General features: G+C 40.5%; 1 protein-coding gene across 1 annotated transcript in view; it reads left to right on the forward strand.

Annotated features, from left to right (window-relative positions):
- Window positions 1-21,256, forward strand: part of atg16l2 (ATG16 autophagy related 16-like 2 (S. cerevisiae)) — a gene marked incomplete at its 3' end in the record, with an annotated part of 31,948 nt that overhangs the window by 1,817 nt on the left and 8,875 nt on the right. Inside the window, exons 2-8 of the mRNA XM_064960084.1 lie at window positions 1,399-1,468; window positions 4,236-4,311; window positions 5,849-5,922; window positions 7,870-8,121; window positions 11,955-12,020; window positions 12,719-12,799; window positions 15,359-15,415. Of these exons, the coding sequence (XP_064816156.1) occupies window positions 1,399-1,468; window positions 4,236-4,311; window positions 5,849-5,922; window positions 7,870-8,121; window positions 11,955-12,020; window positions 12,719-12,799; window positions 15,359-15,415 (676 nt within the window). The remainder of the gene's footprint in view (window positions 1-1,398; window positions 1,469-4,235; window positions 4,312-5,848; window positions 5,923-7,869; window positions 8,122-11,954; window positions 12,021-12,718; window positions 12,800-15,358; window positions 15,416-21,256) is intronic.

Here is a 21,256-nt window from a genome sequence, read left to right on the forward strand (position 1 = left end):
ACGTCCCCCCTACCCCCCCCCCCCTACTGAAGGTTGTCACGTTCCCCCTACCCCCCTACTGAAGGTTGTCACGACCCCCTGCCAACTCCAGTATTGAGCTACAGCCAACAGCTGGCACGTACAGTAGTCAACATGATGAGATTATTATGGACAAAAGAGCAAGTTATTTGTGTTTGTGAAACTGCAGCCAAGTGTCGATAATGTGTGGCCGTCACTGTAATTATGAATTTGTTCTTATGGCCTCCCGAGTGGTGCAGTGGTCTAAGGCGCTTCATCGCAGTACTATCTGCGCCACTAGAGATCCTGGTTCGAGTCCTGTCTTGGCCGCAGCTGGCCGTGACCGGATTTGGGCCATCGCGCTCTAGTGACTCCTGTGGCGGGCCGGGCGCATGCACGCTGACATGGTCGCCAGTTGTTTCCGCCGACACATTGGAGTGGTTGGCTTCTGGGTTAAGCGGGCAGTGCAGGTTGGTTGGGTCGTGTTACGGGAGGATGGACGGCTCTCAACCTTCGCTTCTCCCAAGTCCGTACGGGAATTGCAGCAACAAGACTGTGACTACCAATTGGATACCTCCAAAAAGGGGTAAACCCCCCCCCCAAAAAAGATTTTGTTTTATCAAACAAAAATTGATTTTGTTTGTTTAAAAAAAAGGATGGCTACCTTGAAGAATCTCATAAAAAATATATTTTGATTTAACAATTTTTTGGTTACTACATATGTGATATTTCATAGTTTTGATCTCTTCACTATTTTTCTACAATATAGATAATAGTAAAAATAAAGAAAAACCCTTGAATGAGTTGGTGTGTAAAAACCTTTGACTGGTACTGTATATAAATGTGATATTTCAGTGTTGTTTTTATATATGTAACAGTATAGCTTCCATTCCTCTCCTCGCCCCAACCTGGGCTTGAACCAGGGACCCTCCGCACACATCAATAACTGACACCCACGAAGCATCGTTACCCATCGCTCCACAAAAGCCGCGGCCCTTGCAGAGCAAAGGGGAACCACTATTTTAAGGTCTCAAAGCGAGTGACGTCACCGATTGAAACGCTACTAGCGCGCACCACCGCTAACTAGCTAGCCATTTCACATCGGTTACATATACATTTGTAAAAAATGTCTAAAAACCTGTTTTTGCTTTGTCATTATGGGGTATTGTGATGTCATTATGGGGTATTGTGTGTAGATTGATCCATTTTAGAACAAGGATGTAACGTAACAAAATGTGGAAAACGTCCAGGGGTCTGAATACTTTCCGAATGCACCGTATATTGATGTTCTGTGTTCTATAATGGTGTTCTGTGTTCTATAATGGTGTTCTGTGTTCTATAATGGTGTTCTGTGTTCTATAATGGTGTTCTGTGTTCTATATTGGTGATGTCATCCTACAGATATTAATCTGCTGGAGAGGTCCAATCAGAGAGCCCTCATCACGAAAGGCATCCTGGGATCTGGTTCAAGGTCATTATTACACTAGAAGAATGATGTTGTCAATGTACTTACTTCTCAATGAACGTATTTAGCTTGTTTTGATGTTTAAGGCCAGGAGTTTCCCACCCCGGAAGAAGTCTGCCCTATTGATGTGTGTGATAGAAACCTGTATGGAATATTTCCTGTGAGAGATAGTTTGTCCTGTTTGTTAAGTGTCTGTGTGTTTTGTATTTGTTTGTATTAATGATCCCCATTAGTTCCTGTCAAGGCAGCAGCTACTCTTCCTGGGGTTTATTATGGATCCCCATTAGTTCCTGTCAAGGCAGCAGCTACTCTTCCTGGGGTTTATTATGGATCCCCATTAGTTCCTGCCAAGGCAGCAGCTACTTTTCCTGGGGTTTATTATGGATCCCCATTAGTTCCTGCCAAGGCAGCAGCTACTCTTCCTGGGGTTTATTATGGATCCCCATTAGTTCCTGCCAAGGCAGCAGCTACTCTTCCTGGGGTTTATTATGGATCCCCATTTAGTTCCTGCCAAGGCAGCAGCTACTCTTCCTGGGGTTTATTATGGATCCCCATTAGTTCCTGCCAAGGCAGCAGCTACTCTTCCTGGGGTTTAGTATGGATCCTCATTAGTTCCTGTCAAGGCAGCAGCTACTCTTCCTGGGGTTTATTATGGATCCTCATTAGTTCCTGCCAAGGCAGCAGCTACTCTTCCTGGGGTTTATTATGGATCCCCATTAGTTCCTGTCAAGGCAGCAGCTACTCTTCCTGGGGTTTATTATGGATCCTCATTAGTTCCTGCCAAGGCAGCAGCTACTCTTCCTGGGGTTTATTATGGATCCCCATTAGTTCCTGCCAAGGCAGCAGCTACTCTTCCTGGGGTTTATTATGGATCCCCATTTAGTTCCTGCCAAGGCAGCAGCTACTCTTCCATATCTACAATACAACATTTATAACACCACCATACAACAATATTACAATGTAGATGTGTGTAGAGTCCGTGTTCTAGTGTGTGTGTGTGTGTCTCTTCACAGTCCACACTGTTCCATAAGGTGTATGTTTACCTGTTTTAAATCTGATTCTACTGCTGATGATGTGGAATAGAGTTCCATGTAGTCATGGCTCTATGTCGTACTGGGGAATAGAGTTCCATGTAGTCATGGCTCTATGTAGTACTGGGGAATAGAGTTCCATGTAGTCATGGCTCTATGTAGTACTGTGGAATAGAGTTCCATGTAGTCATGGCTCTATGTAGTACTGTGGAATAGAGTTCCATGTAGTCATGGCTCTATGTAGTACTGGGGAATAGAGTTCCATGTAGTCATGGCTCTATGTAGTACTGTGGAATAGAGTTCCATGTAGTCATGGCTCTATGTAGTACTGTGGAATAGAGTTCCATGTAGTCATGGCTCTATGTAGTACTGGGGAATAGAGTTCCATGTAGTCATGGCTCTATGTAGTACTGTGGAATAGAGTTCCATGTAGTCATGGCTCTTTGTAGTACTGTGGAACAGAGTTCCATGTAGTCATGGCTCTATGTGGTACTGTGGAATAGAGTTCCATGTAGTCATGGCTCTATGTAGTACTGTGGAATAGAGTTCCATGTAGTCATGGCTCTATGTAGTACTGTGGAATAGAGTTCCATGTAGTCATGGCTCTATGTAGTACTGTGGAATAGAGTTCCATGTAGTCATGGCTCTATGTAGTACTGTGGAATAGAGTTCCATGTAGTCATGGCTCTATGTAGTACTGTGGAATAGAGTTCCATGTAGTCATGGCTCTAGGTAGTACTGTGGAATAGAGTTCCATGTAGTCATGGCTCTAGGTAGTACTGTGGAATAGAGTTCCATGTGGTCATGGCTCTATGTAGTACTGTGGAATAGAGTTCCATGTGGTCATGGCTCTATGTAGTACTGTGGAATAGAGTTCCATGTAGTCATGGCTCTATGTAGTACTGTGGAATAGAGTTCCATGTAGTCATGGCTCTATGTAGTACTGTGGAATAGAGTTCCATGTAGTCATGGCTCTATGTAGTACTGTGGAATAGAGTTCCATGTAGTCTTGGCTCTATGTAGTACTGTGCGCCTCCCATAGTCTGTTCTGGACTTGGGGACTGAAGAGACCTCTGGTGACATGTCTTGTGGGGTACAAGCTGTGTCAACACTTCTTACAAAAAACAAGTAGTGATGAAGTCAATCTCTCCTCCACTTTGAGCCAGGAGAGATTGACATGCATATTATTAATGTTAGGGCTCCGTGTACTTTTAAGAGCCAGCCGTGCTGCTCTGTTCTGAGCCAATTGCTATTTTCATAAGTCATTCTTTGTGGCACCTGACCACATGACTGAACAGTAGCCCAGGTGAGACTGAACAGTAGCCCAGGTGAGACTGAACAGTAGCCCAGGTGAGACTGAACAGTAGCCCAGGTGAGACTGAACAGTAGCCCAGGTGAGACTGAACAGTAGCCCAGGTGAGACTGAACAGTAGCCCAGGTGAGACTGAACAGTAGCCCAGGTGAGACTGAACAGTAGCCCAGGTGAGACTGAACAGTAGCCCAGGTGAGACTGAACTGTAGCCCAGGTGAGACTGAACAGTAGCCCAGGTGCGAATGAACAGTAGCCCAGGTGAGACTGAACAGTAGCCCAGGTGAGACTGAACAGTAGCCCAGGTGAGACTGAACAGTAGCCCAGGTGAGACTGAACAGTAGCCCAGGTGAGACTGAACAGTAGCCCAGGTGCGACTGTGGGTTTCCTGTCTCGAGACCCTAACCCGTGAACGTGTCTTTGACCTCAACAGGTACCCTGCCTCCTCCAACGACTCCTTGACGTCCCTGATTTCCAAGAATGATGATCTGAAGAAAACAACTGGGGAGGTAGGAAACAGGAAGTAACCGTGTTGATGATTTGTGACTGAGATACAGGCAGGGACTCTGACTTGACGTTATGCTGTCGACAACACTTTCAGTTGTTGACACTTATGCAGAATCGTTCAGAGAGCAGCAGTGTTGAAGATCACCTTGCTGGCAACATCGCCTTATATTTGCAGTATTTATATAAGGCATTGTCTCCACCAATCTGTCATTAAGCGTGGCATATGTGTTGTGTTTTGATACTGTCTGTCAGTGATACCCAGAAAGAGAGACGAAACCAGGAAGCAGACATCCTGCCGTGTTCTGGTCCTGTGAATGTTGTGCTCATTATTCTACTGTAAAAGGAAACAACAGTTTGTTGCTCATCTCTGTCTTTTACATCTACTGCATCGAGATACAATATCTTACAATACAATGCCAGATAACTGTGTATTTCTACTGTGATTCTTTAGTTGACAGACTCTACTGTGTGTCTTTAGTTGACAGACTACTGTGAGTCTCTAGTTGACAGACTCTACTGTGTCTCTAGTTGACAGACTCTACTGTGAGTCTCTAGTTGACAGACTCTACTGTGTGTCTCTAGTTGACAGACTCTACTGTGTGTCTCTAGTTGACAGACTCTACTGTGTGTCTCTAGTTGACAGACTCTACTGTGTGTCTCTAGTTGACAGACTCTACTGTGTGTCTCTAGTTGACAGACTCTACTGTGTGTCTCTAGTTGACAGACTCTACTGTGTGTCTCTAGATGACAGACTCTACTGTGTGTCTCTAGATGACAGACTCTACTGACTCTACTGTGTGTCTCTAGATGACAGACTCTACTGTGTGTCTCTAGATGACAGACTCTACTGTGTGTCTCTAGTTGACAGACTCTACTGTGTGTCTCTAGTTGACAGACTCTACTGTGTGTCTCTAGTTGACAGACTCTACTGTGTGTCTCTAGTTGACAGACTCTACTGTGTGTGTCTCTAGTTGACAGACTCTACTGTGTGTCTCTAGTTGACAGACTCTACTGTGTGTCTCTAGTTGACAGACTCTACTGTGTGTCTCTAGTTGACAGACTCTACTGTGTGTCTCTAGTTGACAGACTCTACTGTGTGTCTCTAGTTGACAGACTACTGTCTCTACTGTGTGATGACAGACTCTACTGTGTGTCTCTAGTTCTCTACTGTGTCTCTAGTTGACAGACTCTACTGTGTTGACAGACTCTACTGTGTGTCTCTAGTTGACAGACTCTACTGTGTGTCTCTAGTTGACAGACTCTACTGTGTGTCTCTAGATGACAGACTCTACTGTGTGTCTCTAGTTGACAGACTCTACTGTGTGTCTCTAGTTGACAGACTCTACTGTGTGTCTCTAGTTGACAGACTCTACTGTGTCTCTAGTTGACAGACTACTGTGTCTGTAGTTGACAGACTCTACTGTGTCTCTAGATGACAGACTCTACTGTGTGTCTCTAGATGACAGACTCTACTGTGTGTCTCTAGTTGACAGACTCTACTGTGTGTCTCCAGTTGACAGACTCTACTGTGTGTTTTAGCTGGCCTACCAGGTATTGGAGCTCCAGCAGGAGATTAAGATCAAAGACTCCGTACTGGAAGAGCAACATGCCAGGTGAGACTGATTTTGTAGAACAACATGCCAGGTGAGACTGAAGAACAACATGCCAGGTGAGACTGATTCTGTAGAACAACATGCCAGGTATGACTGTAGAACAACATGCCAGGTGAGACTGAAGAACAACATGCCAGGTGAGACTGATTCTGTAGAACAACATGCCAGGTGAGACTGTAGAACAACATGCCAGGTGAGACTGATTCTGTAGAACAACATGCCAGGTGAGACTGTAGAACAACAAGCCAGGTGAGACTGTAGAACAACATGCCAGGTGAGACTAATTCTGTAGAACAACATGCCAGGTGAGACTGAAGAACAACATGCCAGGTGAGACTGATTCTGTAGAACAACATGCCAGGTGAGACTGTAGAACAACATGCCAGGTGAGACTGTAGAACAACATGCCAGGTGAGACTGTAGAACAACATGCCAGGTGAGACTAATTCTGTAGAATAACATGCCAGGTGAGACTGATTCTGTAGAACAACAAGCCAGGTGAGACTGAAGAACAACATGCCAGGTGAGACTGATTCTGTAGAACAACATGCCAGGTATGACTGTAGAACAACATGCCAGGTGAGACTGAAGAACAACATGCCAGGTGAGACTGATTCTGTAGAACAACATGCCAGGTGAGACTGTAGAACAACATGCCAGGTGAGACTGTAGAACAACATGCCAGGTGAGACTGTAGAACAACATGCCAGGTGAGACTGTAGAACAACATGCCAGGTAAGACTGTAGAACAACATGCCAGGTGAGACTGTAGAACAACATGCCAGGTGAGACTAGAACAACATGCCAGGTGAGACTGTAGAACAACATGCCAGGTAAGACTGTAGAACAACATGCCAGGTAAGACTGTAGAACAACAAGCCAGGTTAGACTGTAGAACAACAAGCCAGGTAAGACTGTAGAACAACATGCCAGGTAAGACTGTAGAACAACATGCCAGGTGAGACTGTAGAACAACATGCCAGGTGAGACTGTAGAACAACATGCCAGGTGAGACTGTAGAACAACATGCCAGGTAAGACTGTAGAACAACATGCCAGGTAAGACTGTAGAACAACAAGCCAGGTGAGACTGTAGAACAACATGCCAGGTGAGACTGTAGAACAACATGCCAGGTGAAGACTGTAGAACAACATGCCAGGTAAGACTGTAGAACAACAAGCCAGGTGAGACTGTAGAACAACATGCCAGGTGAGACTAGAACAACATGCCAGGTGAGACTGTAGAACAACATGCCAGGTAAGACTGTAGAACAACATGCCAGGTGAGACTGTAGAACAACAAGCCAGGTGAGACTGTAGAACAACATGCCAGGTGAGACTAGAACAACATGCCAGGTGAGACTGTAGAACAACAAGCCAGGTGAGACTGTAGAACAACAAGCCAGGTAAGACTGTAGAACAACAAGCCAGGTGCTTCTCCTCCTATGAAACCTGTAGGAAGGACCTGTTGAAACTTGAAAGCACAGGCAAGCACAGCTTAATGTAGTTTATCCTAGGTCACTGTGATCACACCATCACATGAGCTGGTGCTATGGAAGCTGGTGGTTGAGTAGGACATGTCCTGACCAGGGGAAATGTCGTCATGGAATATCCATGGCCCTAGTTGATAGAAACTAGTATAACTGACAGAGTTGGGGTTTCAAATAAAATCAAACGTATTTATATACCCCTTCGTACATCTGCTGATATCTCAAAGTGCTGTACAGAAACCCTCGACTAAAACCCCAAACAGCAAGCAATGTACTCCAAATATATGCAAAGTACTCCAGATATAACAAACTGACCCTAGTCCCCCCCGACACATAAACTACTGCAGCATAAATACTGGAGGCTGAGACAGGAGGGGTCAGGAGACACTGTGGCCCCATCCGATTAATTAGCTGCTTCGTGGGGTCACGGTTACTGATATAACCATCTGTGTATTCAGGATGTGTGAGGTGCGGAGGGATCTGCTGGGGGTGCAGGCTGAGGATGGAAGTCTGGCGGTGCGTGTTGCCGAGGTGACGGAGGGGAACCGGCTGTTGAAACAGGAGTATGACTCCCTGCTGGAACAGCACCATGATATGGACCAGACCTTCAGAGAGGAGAAGCTCAGAGGTCAGGAAATGCTGGAGGAACTGGTCCGGAGGAAGCAGCACGCAGCCATCAAGATGAACAGCCGCAACGAGAGACGGGTCAGGTGAGATTAACCCTGACCCTGCTGGGGGTCAACGAGAGACGGGTCAGGTGAGATTAACCCTGACCCTGCTGGGGGTCAACGAGAGACGGGTCAGGTGAGATTAACCCTGACCCTGCTGGGGGTCAACGAGAGACGGGTCAGGTGAGATTAACCCTGACCCTGCTGGGGGTCAACGAGAGACGGGTCAGGTGAGATTAACCCTCACCCTGCTGGGGGTCAACGAGAGACGGGTCAGGTGAGATTAACCCTGACCCTGCTGGGGGTCAATGAGAGACGGGTCAGGTGAGATTAACCCTGACCCTGCTGGGGGTCAACGAGAGACGGGTCAGGTGAGATTAACCCTGACCCTGCTGGGGGTCAACGAGAGACGGGTCAGGTGAGATTAACCCTGACCCTGCTGGGGGTCAACGAGAGACGGGCCAGGTGAGATTAACCCTGACCCTGTTGGGGGTCAACGAGAGACGGGTCAGGTGAGATTAACCCTGACCCTGCTGGGGGTCAATGAGAGACGGGTCAGGTGAGATTAACCCTGACCCTTCTGGGGGTCAACGAGAGACGGGTCAGGTGAGATTAACCCTGACCCTGCTGGGGGTCAACGAGAGACGGGTCAGGTGAGATTAACCCTGACCCTGCTGGGGGTCAACGAGAGACGGGTCAGGTGAGATTAACCCTGACCCTGCTGGGGGTCAACGAGAGACGGGTCAGGTGAGATTAACCCTGACCCTGCTGGGGGTCAACGAGAGACGGGTCAGGTGAGATTAACCCTGACCCTGCTGGGGGTCAACGAGAGACGGGCCAGGTGAGATTAACCCTGACCCTGCTGGGGGTCAACGAGAGACGGGTCAGGTGAGATTAACCCTGACCCTGCTGGGGGTCAACGAGAGACGGGTCAGGTGAGATTAACCCTGACCCTGCTGGGGGTCAACGAGAGACGGGTCAGGTGAGATTAACCCTGACCCTGCTGGGGGTCAACGAGAGACGGGTCAGGTGAGATTAACCCTGACCCTGCTGGGGGTCAACGAGAGACGGGTCAGGTGAGATTAACCCTGACCCTGCTGGGGGTCAACGAGAGACGGGTCAGGTGAGATTAACCCTGACCCTGCTGGGGGTCAACGAGAGACGGGTCAGGTGAGATTAACCCTGACCCTGCTGGGGGTCAACGAGAGACGGGTCAGGTGAGATTAACCCTGACCCTGCTGGGGGTCAACGAGAGACGGGTCAGGTGAGATTAACCCTGACCCTGCTGGGGGTCAACGAGAGACGGGTCAGGTGTTCTGCTTCCTGGGGTCAAACAGGGCCCTGAGTTTCTCCTGAAGAGTGCGGGGGGAATATGCATCTCCAAGGCTGACCGTGTACAGACTTTTTATTTACTTTCCTGACCATTTCATCTCACCAAGAAAAACTCTGGGCCCTAATTAAAGCCTTCAGGTTATAACTTGTTAAGGCTGTAGGTTATAACTTGTTAAGGCTGTAGGTTATAACTTGTTAAGGCTATAGGTTATAACTTGTTAAGGCTGTAGGTTATAACTTGTTAAGGCTATAGGTTATAACTTGTTAAGGCTGTAGGTTATAACTTGTTAAGGCTGTAGGTTATAACTTGTTAAGGCTGTAGGTTATAACTTGTTAACGGCTGTAGGTTATAACTAGTTAAAGGCTGTAGGTTATAACATGTTAACGGCTGTAGGTTATAACTAGTTAAAGGCTGTAGGTTATAACTTGTTAACGGCTGTAGGTTATAACTTGTTAAGGCTGTAGGTTATAACTTGTTAACGGCTGTAGGTTATAACTAGTTAAAGGCTGTAGGTTATAACTTGTTCAAGGCTGTAGGTTATAACTCGTTCAAGGCTGTAGGTTATAACTTGTTAAGGCTGTAGGTTATAACTTGTTAACGGCTGTAGGTTATAACTAGTTAAAGGCTGTAGGTTATAACTTGTTAAGGCTGTAGGTTATAACTTGTTAAGGCTGTAGGTTATAACTTGTTCAAGGCTGTAGGTTATAACTTGTTAACGGCTATAGGTTATAACTTGTTAACGGCTGTAGGTTATAACTACATTGAACATAAATATAAACGCAACATGCAACATTTTCAACGATTTTATTGAGTTACAGTTCATATGAGGAAATCAGTTGATGAAAATAAACTCATTAGGCCCGAATGTATTTCACATGACTGGGCAGGTGCACACTGGGGAGCCAGACCCAGCCAATCAGAATGGGTTTTTCACCACAAAAGAGCTTTATTACAGACAGAAATACACCCCAGTTTCGTCCGCTGGTCTGTGGTCTCAGACGAGCCCGCAGATGAAGAAGCTGCATGTGGATGGATTATCTAGGCAAAGGAGAAATGTTCACTAACAGGGATGTAAACGAAATGTGTGCACAACATTTGAGAGAAATATTTTTTTTTTGTGCGTATGGAACATTTCTGGGATCTTTTATTTCAGCTCATGAAACATGGGACCAACACTTTACAATGTTGCGTTTATATTTTAGTTCAGTGTAGATACAGGTTATTCGTTATAACTAGTTAAAGTCTGTACGTTATAACTAGTTAAGGGCTACATATTATAACTAGTTAAAGGCTACAGGTTATAACTAGTTAAAGGCTACAGGTTATAACTAGTTAAAGGCTACAAGTTATAACCAGTTAAAGGCTACAGGTTATAACTAGTTAAAGTCTACAGATTATAACTAGTTAAAGTCTACAGGTTATAACTAGTTAAAGGCTACAGATTATAACTAGTTAAAGTCTACAGGTTATAACAAGTTAAAGTCTGTACGTTATAACTAGTTAAGGGCTACATATTATAACTAGTTAAAGGCTACAGGTTATAACTAGTTAAAGGCTACAGGTTATAACTAGTTAAAGGCTACAAGTTATAACCAGTTAAAGGCTACAGGTTATAACTAGTTAAAGTCTACAGATTATAACTAGTTAAAGTCTACAGGTTATAACTAGTTAAAGGCTACAGATTATAACTAGTTAAAGTCTACAGGTTATAACAAGTTAAAGTCTGTACGTTATAACTAGTTAAGGGCTACAGGTTCTAACTAGTTAAAGTCTACATGTTATAACTAGTTAAAGTCTACAGGTTATAACTTGTTTAAGCCTACAGGTTATAACTAGTTAACTAGTTAAAGGCTACAGGTTATAACTAGTTAAAGGATACAGATTATAACTAGTTAAAGGCTATAGGTTATAACTAGTTAAAGGCTGTAGGTTATAACTAGTTAAAGGCTGTAGGTTATAACTAGTTAAAGGCTACAGGTTATAACTAGATAAAGTTACAGGTTATAACTAGATAAAGGCTACAGGTTATAACTAGTTAAAGGCTACAGGTTATAACTAGTTAACTAGTTAAAGGCTACATGTTATAACTAGTTAAAGGATACAGATTATAACTAGTTAAAGGCTATAGGTTATAACTAGTTAAAGGCTACAGGTTATAACTAGTTAAAGGCTACAGGTTATAACTAGTTAAAGTTTCAGGTTATAACTAGATAAAGTTACAGGTTATAACTAGTTAAAGGATACAGATTATAACTAGTTAAAGGCTACAGGTTATAACCAGTTAAAGGCTACAGGTTATAACCAGTTAAAGTCTACAGGTTATAACTAGTTAAAGGCTACAGGTTATAACTAGTTAAAGGCTACAGGTTATAACTAGTTAAAGGCTACAGGTTATAGCTAGTTAAATGCTATAGGTTATACCTTGACCTCCTCAAGTCTCGTGCAGGAAATTCTCCAGGCCCTATGAAGCATTAATGAATGTAGTCAGAGTGAGTTGTATCTGTAATGATGTTGTCATTCATTTCAACTGTCAACTCCACAGAGCCAGAGAGGCAAGTCTTCAGAAGGAACTGGAGACCGCCGGGAAGGTGAACGTGACCATTGATGTGTAAGTAACTAGATGATATAGCCTACGTCGATGTGTAAGTAACTAGATGATATAGCCTACGTCGATGTGTAAGTAACTAGATGATATAGCCTACGTCGATGTGTAAGTAACTAGATGATATAGCCTACGTCGATGTGTAAGTAACTAGATGATATAGCCTACGTCGATGTGTAAGTAACTAGATGATATAGCCTACGTCGATGTGTAAGTAACTAGATGATATAGCCTACGTCGATGTGTAAGTAACTAGATGATATAGCCTACGTCGATGTGTAAGTAACTAGATGATATAGCCTACGTCGATGTGTAAGTAACTAGATGATATAGCCTACGTCGATGTGTAAGTAACTAGATGATATAGCCTACGTCGATGTGTAAGTAACTAGATGATATAGCCTACGTCGATGTGTAAGTAACTAGATGATATAGCCTACGTCGATGTGTAAGTAACTAGATTATATAGCCTACGTCGATGTGTAAGTAACTAAATTTTATAGTCCCATTGATGTGTAAGTAACTAGATTATATAGCCTACGTCGATGTGTAAGTAACTAGATGTTATAGTCCCATTGATGTTTAAATAGCTCTCACTAGATTGAGAATAGGTTAAAGTTGTCCCTTTTGTATTGTAGCAGCTCATGTCCAGAGTGCCACACAAAGCTAAAGGATAATGAAGTGTTGTGCTGTTTCCCTTCCAGCGGGTCGGTCAGTGCCCCGGCCTCCAGAGAAGCCTCCCCTAAGAGTGATCTGGCCGAGAGACGGACAACTAGACTGTTCAGGTAGAGGAAGGCTGAGAGACGGACCACTAGAATGTTCTGGTAGAGGAAGGCTGAGAGACGGACCACTAGAATGTTCTGGGAGAGGAAGGCTGAGAGACGGACTACTAGAATGTTCTGGTAGAGGAAGGCTGAGAGACTGACCTCTAGAATGTTCTGGTAGAGGAAGGCTGAGAGACGGACCTCTAGAATGTTCTGGTAGAGGAAGGCTGAGAGACGGACCACTAGAATGTTCTGGTAGAGGAAGGCTGAGAGACTGACCTCTAGAATGTTCTGGTAGAGGAAGGCTGAGAGACGGACCACTAGAATGTTCTGGTAGAGGAAGGCTGAGAGACGGACCACTAGAATGTTCTGAGAGACGGACCACTAGAATGTTCTGAGAGACGGACCACTAGAATGTTCTGGTAGAGGAAGGCTGAGAGACGGACCACTAGAATGTTCTGGTAGAGGAAGGCTGAGAGACGGACCACTAGAATGTTCAGGTAGAGGAAGGCTGAGACGGACCACTAGAATGTTCAGGTAGAGGAAGGCTGAGAGACGGACCACTAGAATGTTCTGGTAGAGGAAGGCTGATAGACGGACCACTAGAATGTTCTGGTAGAGGAAGGCTGAGAGACGGACCACTAGAATGTTCTGGTAGAGGAAGGCTGAGAGACGGACCACTAGAATGTTCTGGTAGAGGAAGGCTGAGAGACGGACCACTAGAATGTTCTGGTAGAGGAAGGCTGAGAGACTGACCACTAGAATGTTCTGGTAGAGGAAGGCTGAGAGACGGACCACTAGAATTTTCTGGTAGAGGAAGGCTGAGAGACGGACCACTAGAATGTTCTGGTAGAGGAAGGCTGAGAGACTGACCACTAGAATGTTCTGGTAGAGGAAGGCTGAGAGACTGACCACTAGAATGTTCAGGTAGAGGAAGGCTGAGAGACGGACCACTAGAATGTTCTGGTAGAGGAAGGCTGAGAGACGGACCACTAGAATGTTCTGGTAGAGGAAGGCTGAGAGACGGACCACTAGAATGTTCTGGTAGAGGAAGGCTGAGAGACGGACCACTAGAATGTTCTGGTAGAGGAAGGCTGAGAGACGGACCACTAGAATGTTCTGGTAGAGGAAGGCTGAGAGACGGACCACTAGAATGCTCTGGTAGAGGAAGGCTGAGAGACGGACCACTAGAATGCTCTGGTAGAGGAAGGCTGAGAGACGGACCTCTAGAATGCTCTGGTAGAGGAAGGCTGAGAGACGGACCTCTAGAATGTTCTGGTAGAGGAAGGCTGAGAGACGGACCACTAGAATGTTCTGGTAGAGGAAGGCTGAGAGACGGACCAGGCCTTCCTTCCCATGGAAGAAAAAACAAGGTTCTTGTTGGAAGTCATTGTCGGTGTATAGCGTTTTCACATTCTACCTCAAAGTAACTTTGTAATGTTCTAATGGTGAATTTTTTATTCTATTTTTTAAATGTAAAAATTATTAAATACATTTAAAAAATGCTTACACTGCATGATGAGTTCCAAAGGGATCTTCAGTTGCTCGGATCTTCATTTGATCACTCTTTTGTTGCTGAGAATTTTCCTGCACAGGAAATGCAAGCTTGCAGTGTATTTGAGTTTTAAAAGTTTGTAATTTCAAACTTTATTTGTCCAAACAAAAAATGGATCAACCCCTACAGAAATGTTGATTAATTATAATCCAAATAATTTTCACATTTCCTATTGCTGCAGTATTCTTTTCCTGCTGTAGCAAATTGGCTCAAATTAAGATCCTACATCTGTAACATCACAATGCTTACTACATCACAATTCCTACTACATCACAATGCCTACTACATCACAATGCTTACTACATCACAATGCCTACTACATCACAATGCTTACTACATCACAATGCTTACTACATCACAATGCCTACTACATCACAATGCCTACTACATCACAATGCTTACTACATCACAATTCCTACTACATCACAATGCTTACTACATCACAATTCCTACTACATCACAATGCTTACTACATCACAATTCCTACTACATCACAATTCCTACTACATCACAATGCTTACAACATCACAATGCTTACTACATCACAATGCTTACTACATCACAATGCCTACTACATCACAATGCCTACTACATCACAATGCCTACTACATCACAATGCCTACTACATCACAATGCTTACTACATCACAATTCCTACTACATCGCAATGCCTACTACATCGCAATTCCTACTACATCGCAATGCTTACTACATCGCAATGCTTACTACATCACAATGCTTACTACATCACAATGCTTACTACATCACAAGGCTTACTACATCACCATGCTTACTACATCACAATTCCTACTACATCACAATGCTTACTACATCACAATGCCTACTACATCACAATGCCTACGACATCACAATGCTTACTACATCACAATGCCTACTTCATCACAATGCCTACTACATCACAATGCCTACTACATCACAATGCCTACTACATCTAAATTGATTAAACCATTCCTTCAAGTGTGTTTTAAACATTCTAAAAACTTCACTTCACTTTTTCCCCCCTAGGTCAGCCTCAGTAACATCCCCTCCCAGGATTCTAGATTCCATCAAAGAGCTTTTTGAGTGAGTTACATAGGCAGAATAATATGAATGTTCTGTGGCAGAATAATATGAATGTTCTATGGTTACATAGGCAGAATAATATGAATGTTCTGTGGTTACATAGGCAGAATAATATGAATGTTCTGTGGTTACATAGGCAGAATAATATGAATGTTCTATGGTTACATAGGCAGAATAATATGAATGTTCTGTGGTTACATAGACAGAATAATATGAATGTTCTGTGGTTCTGTGGTTACATAGACAGAATAAGATGAATGTTCTGTGGCAGAATAATATGAATGTTCTATGGTTACATAGGCAGAATAATATGAATGTTCTATGGTTACATAGACAGAATAATATGAATGTTCTGTGGTTACATAGACAGAATAATATGAATGTTCTATGGTTACATAGACAGAATAATATGAATGTTCTGTGGTTACATAGGCAGAATAATATGAATGTTCTATGGTTACATAGACAGAATAATATGAATGTTCTGTGGTTACATAGACAGAATAATATGAATGTTCTGTGGTTACATAGACAGAATAATATGAATGTTCTATGGTTACATAGGCAGAATAATATGAATGTTCTATGGTTACATATACAGAATAATATGAATGTTCTATGGTTACATAGACAGAATAATATGAATGTTCTGTGGTTACATAGACAGAATAATATGAATGTTCTGTGGCAGAATAATATGAATGTTCTATGGTTACATAGGCAGAATAATATGAATGTTCTATGGTTACATATACAGAATAATATGAATGTTCTATGGTTACATAGACAGAATAATATGAATGTTCTGTGGTTACATATACAGAATAATATGAATGTTCTATGGTTACATAGACAGAATAATATGAATGTTCTATGGTTACATAGACAGAATAATATGAATGTTCTGTGGTTCTCTGGTTACATAGACAGAATAATATGAATGTTCTGTGGTTCTGTGGTTACATAGACAGAATAATATGAATGTTCTGTGGTTACATAGACAGAATAATATGAATGTTCTGTGGTTACATAGACAGAATAATATGAATGTTCTATGGTTACATAGGCAGAATAATATGAATGTTCTATGGTTACATATACAGAATAATATGAATGTTCTATGGTTACATAGACAGAATAATATGAATGTTCTGTGGTTACATAGACAGAATAATATGAATGTTCTGTGGCAGAATAATATGAATGTTCTATGGTTACATAGGCAGAATAATATGAATGTTCTATGGTTACATAGACAGAATAATATGAATGTTCTATGGTTACATAGACAGAATAATATGAATGTTCTGTGGTTACATATACAGAATAATATGAATGTTCTATGGTTACATAGACAGAATAATATGAATGTTCTATGGTTACATAGACAGAATAATATGAATGTTCTGTGGTTCTCTGGTTACATAGACAGAATAATATGAATGTTCTGTGGTTCTGTGGTTACATAGACAGAATAATATGAATGTTCTGTGGTTACATAGACAGAATAATATGAATGTTCTGTGGTTACATAGACAGAATAATATGAATGTTCTGTGGTTCTGTGGTTACATAGACAGAATAATATGAATGTTCTATGGTTACATAGACAGAATAATATGAATGTTCTGTGGTTACATAGACAGAATAATATGAATGTTCTGTGGTTCTATGGTTACATAGACAGAATAATATGAATGTTCTGTGGTTCTGTGGTTACATAGACAGAATAATATGAATGTTCTGTGGTTCTGTGGTTACATAGACAGAATAATATGAATGTTCTGTGGTTACATAGACAGAATAATATGAATGTTCTGTGGTTCTGTGGTTACATAGACAGAATAATATGAATGTTCTGTGGTTACATAGACAGAATAATATGAATGTTCTGTAGTTACGTAGACAGAATAATATGAGTGTTCTGTGGTTCTGTGGTTACATAGACAGAATAATATGAATGTTCTGTGGTTACATAGACAGAATGATATGAATGTTCTGTAGTTACATAGACAGAATAATATGAGTGTTCTGTGGTTACATAGACAGAATAATATGAATGTTCTATGGTTACATAGACAGAATAATATGAATGTTCTATGGTTACATAGACAGAATAATATGAATGTTCTATGGTTACATAGACAGAATAATAGGAATGTTCTATGGTTCTGTGGTTACATAGACAGAATAATATGAATGTTCTGTGGTTCTGTGGTTACATAGACAGAATGATATGAATGTTCTGTGGTTTCATAGACAGAATAATAGGAATGTTCTATGGTTCTGTGGTTACATAGACAGAATAATATGAATGTTCTGTGGTTACATAGACAGAATAATATGAATGTTCTGTGTTCTATGGTTCTGTGGTTACATAGACAGAATAATATGAATGTTCTGTGGTTACATAGACAGAATAATATGAATGTTCTATGGTTACATAGACAGAATAATATGAATGTTCTATGGTTCTGTGGTTACATAAACAGAATAATATGAATGTTCTGTGGTTACATAGACAGAATAATATGAATGTTCTGTGGTTACATAGACAGAATGATATGAATGTTCTGTGGTTACATAGACAGAATAATATGAATGTTCTGTGGTTCTGTGGTTACATAGACAGAATAATATGAGTGTTCTGTGGTTCTGTGGTTACATAGACAGAATAATATGAATGTTCTGTGGTTACATAGACAGAATAATATGAATGTTCTATGGTGACATAGACAGAATAATATGAATGTTCTATGGTTCTGTGGTTACATAAACAGAATAATATGAATGTTCTGTGGTTCTATGGTTACACAGACAGAATAATATGAATGTTCTGTGGTTCTATGGTTACATAGACAGAATAATATGAATGTTCTATGGTTACATAGACAGAATAATATGAATGTTCTGTGGTTCTATGGTTACATAGACAGAATAATATGAATGTTTTGTGGTTCTATGGTTACATAGACAGAATAATATGAATGTTCTGTGGTTACATAGACAGAATAATATGAATGTTCTATGGTTACATAGACAGAATGATATGAATGTTCTGTGGTTACATAGACAGAATAATATGAATGTTCTATAGTTACATAGACAGAATAATATGAATGTTCTATGGTTACATAGACAGAATAATATGAATGTTCTGTGGTTACATAGACAGAATAATATGAATGTTCTATGGTTACATAGACAGAATAATTTGAGTGTTCTGTGGTTCTGTGGTTACATAGACAGAATAATATGAATGTTCTGTGGTTCTGTGGTTACATAGACAGAATGATATGAATGTTCTGTGGTTACATAGACAGAATAATATGAATGTTCTATGGTTACATAAACAGAATAATATGAATGTTCTGTGGTTCTATGGTTACACAGACAGAATAATATGAATGTTCTGTGGTTCTATGGTTACATAGACAGAATAATATGAATGTTCTATGGTTACACAGACAGAATAATATGAATGTTCTGTGGTTACACAGACAGAATAATATGAATGTTCTATGGTTACATAGACAGAATAATATGAATGTTCTATGGTTACATAGACAGAATAATATGAATGTTCTATGGTTACACAGACAGAATAATATGAATGTTCTATGGTTACATAGACAGAATAATATGAATGTTCTATGGTTACATAGACAGAATAATATGAATGTTCTGTGGTTACATAGACAGAATATTTTGAGTGTTCTGTGGTTACACAGACAGAATAATATGAATGTTCTGTAGTTCTATGGTTACATAGACAGAATAATATGAATGTTCTATGGTTACATAGACAGAATAATATGAGTGTTCTGTGGTTACATAGACAGAATAATATGAATGTTCTATGGTTACATAGACAGAATAATTTGAGTGTTCTGTGGTTACATAGACAGAATAATATGAATGTTCTGTAGTTACATAGACAGAATAATTTGAGTGTTCTGTGGTTACACAGACAGAATAATATGAATGTTCTGTAGTTCTATGGTTACATAGACAGAATAATATGAATGTTCTATGGTTACATATACAGAATAATATGAATGTTCTATGGTTACATAGACAGAATAATATGAATGTTCTATGGTTACATAGACAGAATAATATGAATGTTCTGTGGTTCTATGGTTACATAGACAGAATAATATGAATGTTCTGTGGTTACATATACAGAATAATATGAATGTTCTGTGGTTACACAGACAGAATAATATGAATGTTCTGTAGTTCTATGGTTACATAGACAGAATAATATGAATGTTCTATGGTTACATAGACAGAATAATATGAATGTTCTGTGGTTACATAGACAGAATAATTTGAGTGTTCTGTGGTTACACAGACAGAATAATATGAATGTTCTGTAGTTCTATGGTTACATAGACAGAATAATATGAATGTTCTATGGTTACATATACAGAATAATATGAATGTTCTATGGTTACATAGACAGAATAATATGAATGTTCTATGGTTACATAGACAGAATAATATGAATGTTCTGTGGTTCTATGGTTACATAGACAGAATAATATGAATGTTCTGTGGTTACATAGAATAATATGAATGTTCTGTGGTTACATAGACAGAATAATTTGAGTGTTCTGTGGTTACACAGACAGAATAATATGAATGTTCTGTAGTTCTATGGTTACATAGACAGAATAATATGAATGTTCTATGGTTACATAGACAGAATAATATGAATGTTCTGTGGTTACATAGACAGAATAATTTGAGTGTTCTGTGGTTACACAGACAGAATAATATGAATGTTCTGTAGTTCTATGGTTACATAGACAGAATAATATGAATGTTCTATGGTTACATAGACAGAATAATATGAATGTTCTGTGGTTACATAGACAGAATAATTTGAGTGTTCTGTGGTTACACAGACAGAATAATATGAATGTTCTGTAGTTCTATGGTTACATAGACAGAATAATATGAATGTTCTATGGTTACATAGACAGAATAATATGAATGTTATATGGTTACATATACAGAATAATATGAATGTTCTATGGTTACATATACAGAATAATATGAATGTTCTGTGGTTACATAGACAGAATAATATGAATGTTCTGTGGTTACATAGACAGAATAATATGAACGTTCTGTAGTTCTATGGTTACATAGACAGAATAATATGAATGTTCTATGGTTACATATACAGAATAATATGAATGTTCTATGGTTACATAGACAGAATAATTTGAGTGTTCTGTGATTACATAGACAGAATAATATGAATGTTCTGTGGTTACATAGACTGAATAATATGAATGTTCTGTGGTTCTATGGTTACATAGACAGAATAATATGAATGTTCTGTGGTTACATATACAGAATAATATGAATGTTCTGTGGTTACACAGACAGAATAATATGAATGTTCTGTAGTTCTATGGTTACATAGACAGAATAATATGAATGTTCTATGGTTACATAGACAGAATAATATGAATGTTCTGTGGTTACATAGACAGAATAATTTGAGCGTTCTGTGGTTACACAGACAGAATAATATGAATGTTCTGTAGTTCTATGGTTACATAGACAGAATAATATGAATGTTCTATGGTTACATATACAGAATAATATGAATGTTCTATGGTTACATAGACAGAATAATATGAATGTTCTATGGTTACATAGACAGAATAATATGAATGTTCTGTGGTTCTATGGTTACATAGACAGAATAATATGAATGTTCTGTGGTTACATAGAATAATATGAATGTTCTGTAGTTACATAGACAGAATAATATGAATGTTCTATGGTTACATAGACAGAATAATATGAATGTTCTGTGGT

This window comes from Oncorhynchus masou, unplaced genomic scaffold, assembly GCF_036934945.1.
Source record: "Oncorhynchus masou masou isolate Uvic2021 unplaced genomic scaffold, UVic_Omas_1.1 unplaced_scaffold_1943, whole genome shotgun sequence".
Classification (NCBI taxonomy): domain Eukaryota; kingdom Metazoa; phylum Chordata; class Actinopteri; order Salmoniformes; family Salmonidae; genus Oncorhynchus; species Oncorhynchus masou.